Raw genomic sequence first — 13,870 nt, forward strand, 5'->3', positions numbered from 1 at the left:
GCCTTATACACCAGGGGGACCCCAGGCCCAGGAAGATGCCCCGAAGCTGGGGAAGGAAGTCCAGGACTAGCTCTGACCCCTATAGACCCAGAGGAGGTCGAGGGGATGGGGCTGATGATGAGGAGGCTCAATGAAAACCACAACTCTACTCCAGCCTCACTCTAACATTATAATGTATCCCTAAAGAAAAGGACGAGGGTGGACTGTGAATTAGGGCGTGTCCAGTGGGTAAATTAGGGCATGCCCAGAGGGTAAATGAGGGCATGTCCAGAGGGTAAATTAGGGTGTGTCCAGAGGGTAAATGAGGGCGTGTCCAGAGGGTAAATGAGGGCGTGTCCAGAAGGTAAATGAGGGCGTGCCCAGAGGGTAAATGAGGGTGTGCCCAGAGGGTAAATTAGGGCGTGTCCAGAGGGTAAATTAGGGCGTGTCCAGGGGGTAAATTAGGGCGTGTCCAGAGGGTAAATTAGGGCGTGTCCAGAGGGTAAATTAGGGCGTGTCCAGAGGGTAAATTAGGGCGTGCCCAGAGGGTACACTGAGCCAAACCCGCATTCAGTACACCGAGCCAAACCCACGTTCAGTACCCCGAGCCAAACCCACGTTCAGTACCCCGAGCCAAACCCACGTTCAGTACACAGAGCCAAACCCACGTTCAGTACCCCGAGCCAAACCCACGTTCAGTACCCCGAGCCAAACCCACGTTCAGTACCCCGAGCCAAACCCACGTTCAGTACCCCGAGCCAAACCCACGTTCAGTACCCCGAGCCAAACCCACGTTCAGTACCCCGAGTGCATATATTTAATTGTACGTGACCCCAGTGGGAACCAAAGCCATGATGACACTGGCATCGCTGACACCACACGGTTACTATTATTATCAGGATTATCTTAAAACTACATTGTTAGTCAGACGGACATTTTCACTGTGTGGTTCTACACCTGTTGTCTTCAAGCGCATGTGACAAATACAATTTGGTTTGATTTCAACTCAACTGAGCCACACTGGATCTCTAGGAGCTGTTGGTAGCTTTTAGGGCCCTAGTGGGATGTCTATTAGGATCACAGACTGTCGACGCCTAGGAACCTACAGGGACCTTCGACAACCTGTCACCGATCTGCAGAATCTCGTCTGTACACACAGCACCTTAGAATGACTTTTAACTTATTTTCATTGAGTTGTTATCCGTCCTCAGACTCTGATCACAAGTCCGTCAGCTCATCGTTACACAGTGCCTCACAGTACTTTGACATTCAGTACCAGTTAAAAGTTTGGACACAACTATTCATTCAAGGGCTTTTCTTTATTTTTTAAACTATTTTCTACATTGTAGAATAATAGTGAAGACATCAAAACGATGAAAGAACACATGTGGAATCATGTAGTAACCAAAAAGGTGTTAAACAAATCAAAATATATTTTAGATTTTAGATTCTTCAAAGTAGCCAAACTTTGCCTCAATGACAGCTTTGCACACTCTTGGCATTCTCTCAACCAGCTTCATGAGGCACCTGGAATGCATTTCAATTGACAGGTGTCTTTTTATTCATACCTTAAAATGACTCCCTTTTTGTTGTACTGTTCGTTCTCATCTCTTTTTAACACGTGCCTTATAAGTGCTTACTTGCATCATTAGGATGTCCAGCCCTGAATGGACATCTACTTCTCTTTATTGATTTGACATTATGACATCACCGAGGCCCCTGTTGCTTCACTAGGAGCTAAAAAGGAATGGCTGTGTTCCAAACGGTACACTATTCCCTACATAGTGCGCTACGAAATAAGTGGACTTAACAGGGAATAGGGTGTCATTTGAGTGGCATACAACGGACTCTATTTTTTAACAAGACAATTGTAAATCTAAGCACTGGCAGTATCACTATAGGTTCAGGGGGGGGGGGGGGGGGGGGGGGGTCAGAATGTTTTTTTTTTTGTGCTATTTTTCACAACTGGAATTATGGGCACAGTAGCTGGCTGTGTTGCGAATTGAATGAACAAGTTGTGGGTGTGTGTTGAGGCTTGACCAATCAGAACGTGCTCCATAAATAATGTGGTTGCTTCAAGTTGAGTATTTTACAGTCTTTTATTTGAGTGTTAGTCCGTTATAGCATAGTTTGTTAAATAGCCTACAGAAACAAAACCATTTTTTAAATGTTTTATTTAGGCCTATCCCATCTTGGCTAAATATGTTGAACATGTTTGCAGTCCACATTGTAAGAAGCCAAATTGCCATATGACTTCAATATGGAAATACTGTATATTGTTAAACATAGCATTCACACTGATATTGTCACGTTCGTCGTAATAATTACCGGACCAAGCTGCAGCTCAATATGGTTTCCACATATTATTTACTAGAAACGCAAAAAACAACAAAGAAAGAACGAAACAAACAACGAACCGTAACAAAGAGGTGTAACATACACTAACTCAAAACAATATCCCACAAACACAAGTGGAAAAAATGCTACTTAAATATGATCCCCAATTAGAGACAACGATAGCCAGCTGCCTCTAATTGGGGATCATACCAACCACCAACATAGAAAAACTAAACTAGAACTCCACATAGAAAATAATAACTAGAAAACCCCCCAGTCACACCCTGACCAACTATACCAGAGAAACAAAGGCTCTCTATGGTCAGGGCGTGACTGATATGAGTGCTAGGCTAAAAAATGGGCATTATGTCTGAGCCATGGACATGCCAAACGTTGTCAATAAGCAATATTTAAATTAACTTTTTATTCACTTAAAAATAGAGTGAATCATTTGAATCAAATTCTAATCAAAACCAAAACCACTTGTTTTTAACAGTCTGTCTAAAAACAGTCAGAGGCAGCATAACTGTTCCCTGTGGGTGTATAATACTAAGCAAAGGCAGACGGTGGAGGTTTTTACACAAGTACAAACATTTTACACAATCTGGATGAAGATCCAATATAAAGAGAATGTCCACCATCATGGATGGAACGATCTTACTGTTCCCCAATGGATGGAACCATCTTACTGATCTCTAATGGAATGTTTTAGAAACATCATGGATGGAACCATCTTACTGTTCCCTAATGGAATGTTTTAGAAACATCATGGATGGAACCATCTTACTGTTCCCTAATGGAATGTTTTAGAAACATCATGGATGGAACCATCTTACTGTTCTCTAATGGATGGAACCATCTTACTGATCTCTAATGGAATGTTTTAGAAACATCATGGATGGAACCATCTTACTGTTCCCTAATGGAATGTTTTAGAAACATCATGGATGGAACCATCTTACTGTTCTCTAATGGATGGAACCATCTTACTGATCTCTAATGGAATGTTTTAGAAACATCATGGATGGAACCATCTTACTGTTCCCTAATGGAATGTTTTAGAAACATCATGGATGGAACCATCTTACTGTTCTCTAATGGATGGAACCATCTTACTGATCTCTAATGGAATGTTTTAGAAACATCATGGATGGAACCATCTTACTGTTCCCTAATGGAATGTTTTAGAAACATCATGGATGGAACCATCTTACTGTTCTCTAATGGATGGAACCATCTTACTGATCTCTAATGGAATGTTTTAGAAACATCATGGATGGAACCATCTTACTGTTCCCTAATGGAATGTTTTAGAAACATCATGGATGGAACCATCTTACTGTTCTCTAATGGATGGAACCATCTTACTGATCTCTAATGGAATGTTTTAGAAACATCATGGATGGAACCATCTTACTGTTCCCTAATGGAATGTTTTAGAAACATCATGGATGGAACCATCTTACTGTTCCCTAATGGAATGTTTTAGAAACATCATGGATGGAACCATCTTACGGTTCCCTAATGGAATGTTATAGAAACATCATGGATGGAACCATCTTACTGTTCCCCAATGGAATGTTTTAGAAACATCATGGATGGAACCATCTTACTGATCGCATTCACACTTTTCCAGAAATAGCAGATTGCATTTCATGCGAACTGGACGTTCACCATAAAGCCAGGATGGTGAATCATTCTAATACGTCTTGTTTTCCATTTGATTTGATTTACGCATGTCCAATGCGGGAGTTGGCTAAAATATTGTAGGTCTACAAAATACATACAGTTGAAGTCGGAAGTTTACATACACTTATGTTGGAGTCATTAAAACTTGTTTTTCAACCTCTCCACAAATGTCTTGTTAACAAACTGTAGTTTTGGCAAGTCAGTTACTACATCTACTTTGTGCATGACACAACTAATTTTTCCAACAATTGTTTCCAGACAGATTATTTCACTTATAATTCACTGTATCACAATTCCAGTGGGTCCAGTGGGTCAATTCCAGTGGGTCAGAAGTTTACAAACACTAACACACAAAAAAAGTTGACTGCCTTTAAACAGCTTGGAAAATTCCAGAAAATTATGTCATTTTTTTTAGAAGCATCTGATAGGCTAATTTACATCATTTGAGTCAATTGGACATCAAAAGAAATCAGCCAAGACCTCAGAAAAAAAATGTAGACCTCCACAAGTCTGGTTCATCCTTGGGAGCAATTTCCAAATGCCTGAAGGTACCACGTACATCTGTACAAACAATAGTACGCAAGTATAAACACCATGGGACCATGCAGCCCTCATACCGCTCAGGAAGGAGACGTGTTCTGTCTCCTAGAGATGAACGTACTTTGGTGTGAAAAGTGCAAATCACTCCCAGAACAACAGCAAAGGACCTTGTGAAGATGCTGGAGGAAACAGGTCCAAAATTATCTATATCCACAGTAAAACGAGTCCTATATCGACATAACCTGAAAGGCCGTTCAGCAAGGAAGAAGCTACTGCTCCAAAACCGCCATAAAAAAGCCAGACTACGGTTTGCAACTGCACTTGGGGGCAAAGACTGTACCTTTTTGGAGAAATGGCCTATGGTCTGATGAAACGAAAATAGAACTGTTTGGCCAAAATGACCATCGTTATGTTTGGAGGAAAAAGGGAGAGGCTTGCAAGCCGAAGAACACCATCCCAACCGTGAAGCACGGGGGTGGCAGCATCATGTTGTGAGGGTGCTTTGCTGCAGGAGGGACTGGTGCATTTTATGTGGATATTTTGAATCTCAAGACATCAGTCAGGAAGTTAAAGCTTGGTCACAAATGAATCTTCCAAATGGACAATGACCCCAAGCATACTTCCAAAGTTGTGGCAAAATGGACAATAAAGTCAAGGTATTGGAGTGGCCATCACAAAGCCCTGACCTCAATCCTATAGAACATTTGTGGGCAGAACTGAAAAAGCGTGTGCGAGCAAGGAGGCCTACAAACCTGACTCAGTTACACCAGCTCTGTCAGGAGAAATGGGCCAAAATTCACCCAACTTATTGTGGGAAGCTTGTGGAAGCAAGCTTGTAAAAGCAATGCTACCAAATACTAATTGAGTGTATGTAAACTTCTGACCCACTGGGAATGTGATGAAAGTAATAAAAGCTGAAATAAATCATTCTCTCTACTATTATTCTGACATTTCATATTCTTAAAATAAAGTGGTGATCCTATCTGAACTAAGACAGGAGATTTTTAATAGGATTAAATGTCAGGAATTGTGAAAAACTGAGTTTAAATGTATTTGGCTAAGGTGTATGTAAACTTCAGACTTCAACTGTAGATAAGAAGGGAATGCTGCCAAACTTAATAAAGTTTTGGTGATTTAAGATGTATTTCAAAGCAGTCTCACGAGCCAAACCTTTTATTGATAAGCTTGGCTGCTTGGCAAATACATTGAGCAGGACAAACAAATGCTTGGTTTTTAATAGAAATAAAACCAAATGGCATAACACATTTCTTTAGTAATAAAAGGGTTACCTGCATATAAAAACACATCTAATCTGCTGTACCATGAGCATACTGTAAGGGCACCGCTAAGACCTGCTGTACCATGAGCATACTGTAAGGGCACCGCTAAGACCTGCTGCACCATGAGCATACTGTAAGGGCACCGCTAAGACCTGCTATACCATGAGCATACTGTAAGGGCACCGCTAAGACCTGCTGTACCATGAGCATACTGTAAGGGCACCGCCAAGACCTGCTATACCATGAGCATACTGTAAGGGCACCGCGAACACCTGCTATACCATGAGCATACTGTAAGGGCACCACTAAGACCTGCTATACCATGAGCATACTGTAAGGGCACCGCTAAGACCTGCTGTACCATGAGCATACTGTAAGGGCACCGCTAAGACCTGCTATACCATGAGCATACTGTAAGGGCACCGCTAAGACATGCTGTACCATGAGCATACTGTAAGGGCACCGCTAAGACCTGCTATACCATGAGCATACTGTAAGGGCACCGCTAAGACCTGCTGTACCATGAGCATACTGTAAGGGCACCGCTAACACCTGCTATACCATGAGCATACTGTAAGGGCACCGCTAAGACCTGCTATAACATGAGCATACTGTAAGGGCACCGCTAAGACCTGCTATACCATGAGCATACTGTAAGGGCACCGCGAACACCTGCTATACCATGAGCATACTGTAAGGGCACCGCTAAGACCTGCTATAACATGAGCATACTGTAAGGGCACCGTGAACACCTGCTATACCATGAGCATACTGTAAGGGCACCGCGAACACCTGCTATACCATGAGCATACTGTAAGGGCACCGCAAACACCTGCTATACCATGAGCATACTGTAAGGGCACCGCAAACCCCTGCTATACCATGAGCATACTATAAGGGCACCGCGAACACCTGCTATACCATGAGCATACTGTAAGGGCACCGCGAACACCTGCTATACCATGAGCATACTGTAAGGGCACCGCTAAGACCTGCTATACCATGAGCATACTGTAAGGGCACCGCTAAGACCTGCTATACCATGAGCATACTGTAAGGGCACCACTAAGACCTGCTATACCATGAGCATACTGTAAGGGCACCGCTAAGACCTGCTATACCATGAGCATACTGTAAGGGCACCGCTAAGACCTGCTATACCATGAGCATACTGTAAGGGCACCGCTAAGACCTGCTATACCATGAGCATACTGTAAGGGCACCGCTAAGACCTGCTATACCATGAGCATACTGTAAGGGCACCGCTAAGACCTGCTATACCATGAGCATACTGTAAGGGCACCGCTAAGACCTGCTATACCATGAGCATACTGTAAGGGCACCGCTAAGACCTGCTATACCATGAGCATACTGTAAGGGCACCGCTAAGACCTGCTATACCATGAGCATACTGTAAGGGCACCGCTAAGACCTGCTATACCATGAGCATACTGTAAGGGCACCACTAAGACCTGCTATACCATGAGCATACTGTAAGGGCACCGCTAAGACCTGCTATACCATGAGCATACTGTAAGGGCACCGCAAACACCTGCTATACCATGAGCATACTGTAAGGGCACCGCTAAGACCTGCTATACCATGAGCATACTGTAAGGGCACCGCTAAGACCTGCTATACCATGAGCAAACTGTAAGGGCACCGCGAACACCTGCTATACCATGAGCATACTGTAAGGGCACCACTAAGACCTGCTATACCATGAGCATACTGTAAGGGCACCACTAAGACCTGCTATACCATGAGCATACTGTAAGGGCACCACTAAGACCTGCTATACCATGAGCATACTGTAAGGGAACCGCTAAGACCTGCAATACCATGAGCAAACTGTAAGGGCACCGCGAACACCTGCTATACCATGAGCATTATGTAAGGGCACCACTAAGACCTGCTATACCATGAGCATACTGTAAGGGCACCACTAAGACCTGCTATACCATGAGCATACTGTAAGGGCACCGCTAAGACCTGCTATACCATGAGCATACTGTAAGGGCACCACTAAGACCTGCTATACCATGAGCATACTGTAAGGGCACCACTAAGACCTGCTATACCATGAGCATACTGTAAGGGAACCGCTAAGACCTGCAATACCATGAGCAAACTGTAAGGGCACCGCGAACACCTGCTATACCATGAGCATTATGTAAGGGCACCACTAAGACCGGCTATACCATGACCATACTGTAAGGGCACCACTAAGACCTGCTATACCATGAGCATACTGTAAGGGCACCGCTAAGACCTGCTATACCATGAGCATACTGTAAGGGCACCACTAAGACCTGCTATACCATGAGCATACTGTAAGGGCACCACTAAGACCTGCTATACCATGAGCATACTGTAAGGGCACCACTAAGACCTGCTGTTTGGTTTATCTTAAATCTCCTGATATGCGCTGCATGAAATGTTTGCGCTTGTTTTCAAGGACACACCTTAAAATATCTCCACTCCTCCCACCTTAGGACAATAAGCTGATATTAGACAGGTAAATTGCTGAACCGGGCGCATGGGGTGGAAAATGCCAGAGTGCCAGTTTTTACATGCTGAAATTGCACACTAACATACGTTTGGCACGAAAATGGAGCCCAATTAGTCAAGTCAAGATGACACCCGGATTATGTGATTATAACCTAACAGAACTTTCTAAAAGGAAAAACAAACAGTATTTTATATTCCAATATGTCATATATAATATATATATAATATAATTTTAAGCTATAATCATACAGGGCCATGAGGGTAGTGCTCATCAGTGGGGAAATTGGATCGGCCATTTTGTTTCATTTTATCAACACTTATGTACAACCAACTGTTTAAAACGTGTGTGTTCTGGTGGACTGTTTTCAGAATGTTTGTGTTCTGGTGGACTGTTTTCAGAATGTTTGTGTTCTGGTGGACTGTTTTTAGAATGTTTGTGTTCTGGTGGACTGTTTTTTAGAATGTTTGTGTTCTGGTGGACTGTTCTCAGAATGTTTCTTGTTCTGGTGGACTGTTTTCAGAATGTTTGTGTTCTGGTGGACTGTTTTCAGAATGTTTGTGTTCTGGTGGACTGTTTTTAGAATGTTTGTGTTCTGGTGGACTGTTTTCTAGAATGTTTGTGTTCTGGTGGACTGTTTTCTAGAATGTTTGTGTTCTGGTGGACTGTTTTCTAGAATGTTTGTGTTCTGGTGGACTGTTTTCTAGAATGTTTGTGTTCCGGTGGACTAGTGAAGAGGGAAGGAGAAGAAGGGAAGGAGAGCTCTGAATGACTGACAGGTTATGTGTGGGTGGCTTCTTGACTGAGGGACGTAATGCACACGCCCAACCAATGTACTATTCATTCTGAAACCAAGTGTACTGTTCCTGTGTCTGTGCTTTTCTATGTATACGTCAACTCGTTTTACCAATATTTATATGAGTAATATGCCAATACCTTGCTATTACAGTAATTAAAATGTACATGGACACCTGATTCTGTCTTAACAACAATCAGCATGGCTCTGAAGGGGGAGGATATACAAGGAGATCCAATGGGAATTCATTTCACATATCACCATTTATTACTGCACTTGACTGCAATATAATAAAGACCACATAAGGGAACACATGGGAGAAATACTGAAAATAGAAACACGTCTGTTATTAGCGAAGTACGAATATGTTCATTCACGTTCTTATTGCACACATGGGAGAAATACTGCAGTAGACTATATCTCTAACAGCTGTACTGTTATTCATCTCCATTGGTTGATACTGCAGTAGACTATATCTCTAACAGCTGTGGTGTTATTTATCTCCATTGGTCGATACCGCAGTAGACTATATCTCTAACAGCTGTGGTGTTATTCATCTCCATTGGTCGATACTGCAGTAGACTATATCTCTAACAGCTGTGGTGTTATTCATCTCCATTGGTTGATACTGCAGTAGACTATATCTCTAACAGCTGTGGTGTTATTCATCTCCATTGGTTGATACTGCAGTAGACTATATCTCTAACAACTGTAGTGTTATTCATCTCCATTGGTCGATACTGCAGTAGACTATATCTCTAACAACTGTAGTGTTATTCATCTCCAACACTGCTTATTACTGTTGTTCACCATCTGCCTGTAGGAAATCACAGAAAAGGGCCAGATGTGAACGATATGTGTAATGTTGGCTTGTCTGTATTCTGTTTAGTGTAATGCTGACAGTAGCTTCTCACCAAGGCACATCCTGGTTATGTGCCAATGTACTGAATAAAGGTGAGGATTCTGATGCATGGTTCACGTGCATATGTTTTCACTGCAGATGAAATAAAGTATGTTATGAGCAGGGTTTAAAATGCCTATAAATGTTTACAATGTTGACTAAATCTTGGAATTTCTAAGTGCTTTAATTAAGTGCCTCATATTTCAATAAACAAATGTAATTCTGCTACAGAAGTGTCATACCCATAGGGGAACCAGGGCATGTACCCCCATCGGATTGGTCCTGTTTTTGTTATTTTTCAGATGTTAAATTAATTTACTAAACTTATTATTTTTTTGTCCACATTTTATCATCATTATTTGTCTGTCTGGTGTTTTGTGGAGGGGGCACACTAACTGGAGCAAGCAAAGAGTACCCCCCCCCCCTTATTCTCACAAGTAAGTGGTTCAGTCCAAGGTGCACGGAGCGAAGATATGCTAGACAGAATACTAGATACGGTATACTCCAGTGCACGTGTCAGACTCAAACACTGGAGGGCCGAGTGTCTGCGGGTTTTCGCTCCTCCTTTGTACTTGAGCGATGAATTTAGGTCACTAATTAGTAAAGAACTCCCCTCACCTGGTTTTCTAGGGCTTCATTGAAAGGAGAAAAAAACGCAGACACTAGGCCCTCTGTGGAATGGTACCCCTGATCTAGAGAGCAGTATCCTGGGTGGAGGAGGAGAGAGGGTACCTTGACGCGCAGGCCTCACGTTAATAAATGAATTTGATCACGCTATGTAACCTATTGATTCCATGATGATTAAATAAAACAAAGCGAAAATGTTTAGTTGTTTCTCTGTAATACTAGCCACCTAGCAATGTTATGAAGTTCGCTTTAGCTAGACAGCTGTATGTGTTCACAATCTCCTAACCTCATAACTAGCTACCAAGCCATTTCAGGCTATCAATCCATTTAGAGTAGCTTGTCTAACTAGACTGGCATGCCTGCTGGAAAAGTTGCTAGACTTTAGAAAAGCAAGCAATAACTAAATGTACTGAATAAAGCTCATGTTAATTCCAATCTTCCACCCAGATGTTAAGCAGAGATGCAGAAGAAGCGTATTGTCGCTTTGTGATGAAAATTACCATATTTCGCCCATAAATTAACATTCAATTATGAAACTACAGAAGATTTTAGAAAGCATTTTCTTGGTCCTAGATTCAAGTACATTGTTTTCAATAAAGAAATAAATGAAAATGTATGTTTCTAGCTTTTCATCAGACAACAGCAATATTTAGTTTCTTTGAAACAAACAAACAAATAAATAACCACCAGCCCGTCAGGAGGATACAGACAGCTCAAGAGGTATGCTTCAATTTACGGACAAATACTTGGTTTAAATGTCATCTGTCACTTTTCTGATAATATCATAATATGCCTATGTGTGTATTGATCCTGATACCATACCATGTATTGGTAGTGTGTGTTATCATATACTGTATGTTTGTCATAGAAACAAAAGGTCAACTTTCCATGGACACTCAATTGAACCATTTCCAAATAGAGATCCTCAAGGGCCGGCTGTTGACAAATTACAGCACTTAGGCTACACTTTGGTGTATAAGTAAAGTAGTTTTTTCTGCATGGTTTGCCTAGGGCCCTACAGCTTATATCCAAGACGTTGTTGACTGCGTGGGAGTCCTACAATGCGTCATCAGCATGCCTGCTTTTTTTTTTTTTTACAGTAGCCTACTCAAATCAGCATTGGCCCGGCCTGACACACTCTTGGGAGAATGCCCTGTCCTGTCCTTCCAAAGTTCGACTGTCGTATGAGTTGTTACCGCCAGGGGGCGCAGTCTCTCGGAAAGGACATCCCTAATGCAGCTCTACTTTGGCTCCGCCGGCAACATGTACTGAATCTACCCGGGAGAGACCGAGGAAGATGGCGGCGACTGATCGTTCCCGATCCGAAGCTGCAAAACAGCGACGGCAGGATCAGTTACAGCGATGGCTAGGCTCGGAAACCGATCAGACGGGACCGGGGACGCGGGACGGGTCGACGGGAACCGGGACGCGGAGAGCCCGGGTTCGGTTCGCTCAGGGAGCCGTGTTTATGGCAGCCTGTTCGGCCGGGGACAGAGAGGAGGTAGCGGTGCTCCTACGACAGGGCGCTGACATCAACCACGCCAATATAGACGGACTGACCGCGCTTCATCAGGTACTCAACTAGCTACTTCAGCTTGACCCGCGGGTATGAATTCGCTACATTGTTACGGCTTGTTTGAGTAGTGGAATGGCAGGGTGGAAACAATGTAGCGATCTGTGTTGTAGCCTTCGGCGAAACAAAAATGGTAAATTAGTTACGGTAACCATCGACTGGTAGGCAGAAAACACTGTCAAAACAACTTGTATCTCTCCCAATCTAAGACAAGTCGGCGATTTGAATATGTTTATGAAACCACACAGAACTTTCCAGTTGTGATGTTGGGGCCATTGTGATGGTAATCATTCCGCTATGTGTAATATAAGTAGGTTGGGTCCTTTTGAAACTGTTGCGTTCAAGTTCGTGTTTTTCATTCGGCTGAACTCGACCAAAAACAAAAAAAAACGGAAAAGAGTGTCGCTTGTAGAAGAACAATTAAAAAATGTAATCTAATCAAGAGTTTTCCAAATCAGAAAATATATTTTTTAAAATATAGGCCTACTGTTAATCAACTATTTTCATATTAACATCAACACAAGATTTGTGACCTTCAGGATGTTGACAATAATTTAATTCAATCTTTCAGATGAAGTCTGTGATTGGGTCTTTGTAGACTTCGATTTCTTTTTGCGTGAGCATTGTAACAATCAACGTTATAACGTTATCGATTGTTATGGCAGCATACACACTGTATGCTGCCTAATTGGTCTGATGATAACCTAATCATTTGTAGTGTTTATTTCAGATAAACATGATTATTTTTAAATGCCTAAAGATTATTTGAATGTGGACAGAATTTGAATGTTCAACAGATACAATTAATGTGTTGTTTAATTGTCTTTGTGATTGTTTACTACAAAAGGCATACGACAACCCCCTCAGTAGAGAGGATGTCTGACAACCCCCTCAGTAGAGAGGATGTCTGACAACCCCCTCAGTAGAGAGGATGTCTGACAACCCCCTCAGTAGAGAGGATGTCTGACAACCCCCTCAGTAGAGAGGATGTCTGACAACCCCCTCAGTAGAGAGGATGTCTGACAACCCCCTCAGTAGAGAGGATGTCTGACAACCCCCTCAGTAGAGAGGATGTCTGACAACCCCCTCAGTAGAGAGGATGTCTGACAACCCCCTCAGTAGAGAGGATGTCTGACAACCCCCTCAGTAGAGAGGATGTCTGACAACCCCCTCAGTAGAGAGGATGTCTGACAACCCCCTCAGTAGAGAGGATGTCTGACAACCCCCTCAGTAGAGAGGATGTCTGACAACCCCCTCAGTAGAGAGGATGTCTGACAACCCCCTCAGTAGAGAGGATGTCTCACAACCCCCTCAGTAGAGAGGATGTCTGACAACCCCCTCAGTAGAGAGGATGTCTGACAACCCCCTCAGTAGAGAGGATGTCTGACAACCCCCTCAGTAGAGAGGATGTCTGACAACCCCCTCAGTAGAGAGGATGTCTCACAACCCCCTCAGTAGAGAGGATGTCTGACAACCCCCTCAGTAGAGAGGATGTCTGACAACCCCCTCAGTAGAGAGGATGTCTGACAACCCCCTCAGTAGAGAGGATGTCCGACAACCCCCTCAGTAGAGAGGATGTCCGACAACCCCCTCAGTAGAGAGGATGTCTGACAACCCCCTCAGCAGAGAGGATGTCCGA

The 13,870-nt window shown here is 43.0% G+C and overlaps 2 protein-coding genes across 10 annotated transcripts in view; both read left to right on the forward strand.

Annotated features, from left to right (window-relative positions):
• LOC109883841 (patatin-like phospholipase domain-containing protein 2) overlaps positions 1-2,058 on the forward strand; it is a 16,150-nt gene extending 14,092 nt beyond the window's left edge. Inside the window, exon 9 of the mRNA XM_031832926.1 lies at positions 1-2,058. This exon is cut by the window's left edge and continues 184 nt beyond it. Within this exon, the coding sequence (XP_031688786.1) occupies positions 1-165 (165 nt within the window). The 3' untranslated portion in view covers positions 166-2,058.
• A 9,811-nt stretch (positions 2,059-11,869) lies between these two features.
• Positions 11,870-13,870, forward strand: part of LOC109881399 (protein phosphatase 1 regulatory subunit 12A-like) — a 74,270-nt gene continuing 72,269 nt past the window's right edge. For 5 of the 9 annotated variants that reach the window (XM_031832931.1, XM_031832929.1, XM_031832932.1 and 2 more), the window contains exon 1: positions 11,870-12,231. In XM_031832931.1, coding sequence (XP_031688791.1) covers positions 11,956-12,231 — 276 coding nt within the window. In that variant the 5' untranslated portion in view covers positions 11,870-11,955. The remainder of the gene's footprint in view (positions 12,232-13,870) is intronic. The other 4 variants (XM_031832927.1, XM_031832934.1, XM_031832933.1 and 1 more) reach the window with 1 other exon arrangement.

Source organism: Oncorhynchus kisutch, linkage group LG10 (genome assembly GCF_002021735.2).
Source record: "Oncorhynchus kisutch isolate 150728-3 linkage group LG10, Okis_V2, whole genome shotgun sequence".
NCBI classification, from domain to species: domain Eukaryota; kingdom Metazoa; phylum Chordata; class Actinopteri; order Salmoniformes; family Salmonidae; genus Oncorhynchus; species Oncorhynchus kisutch.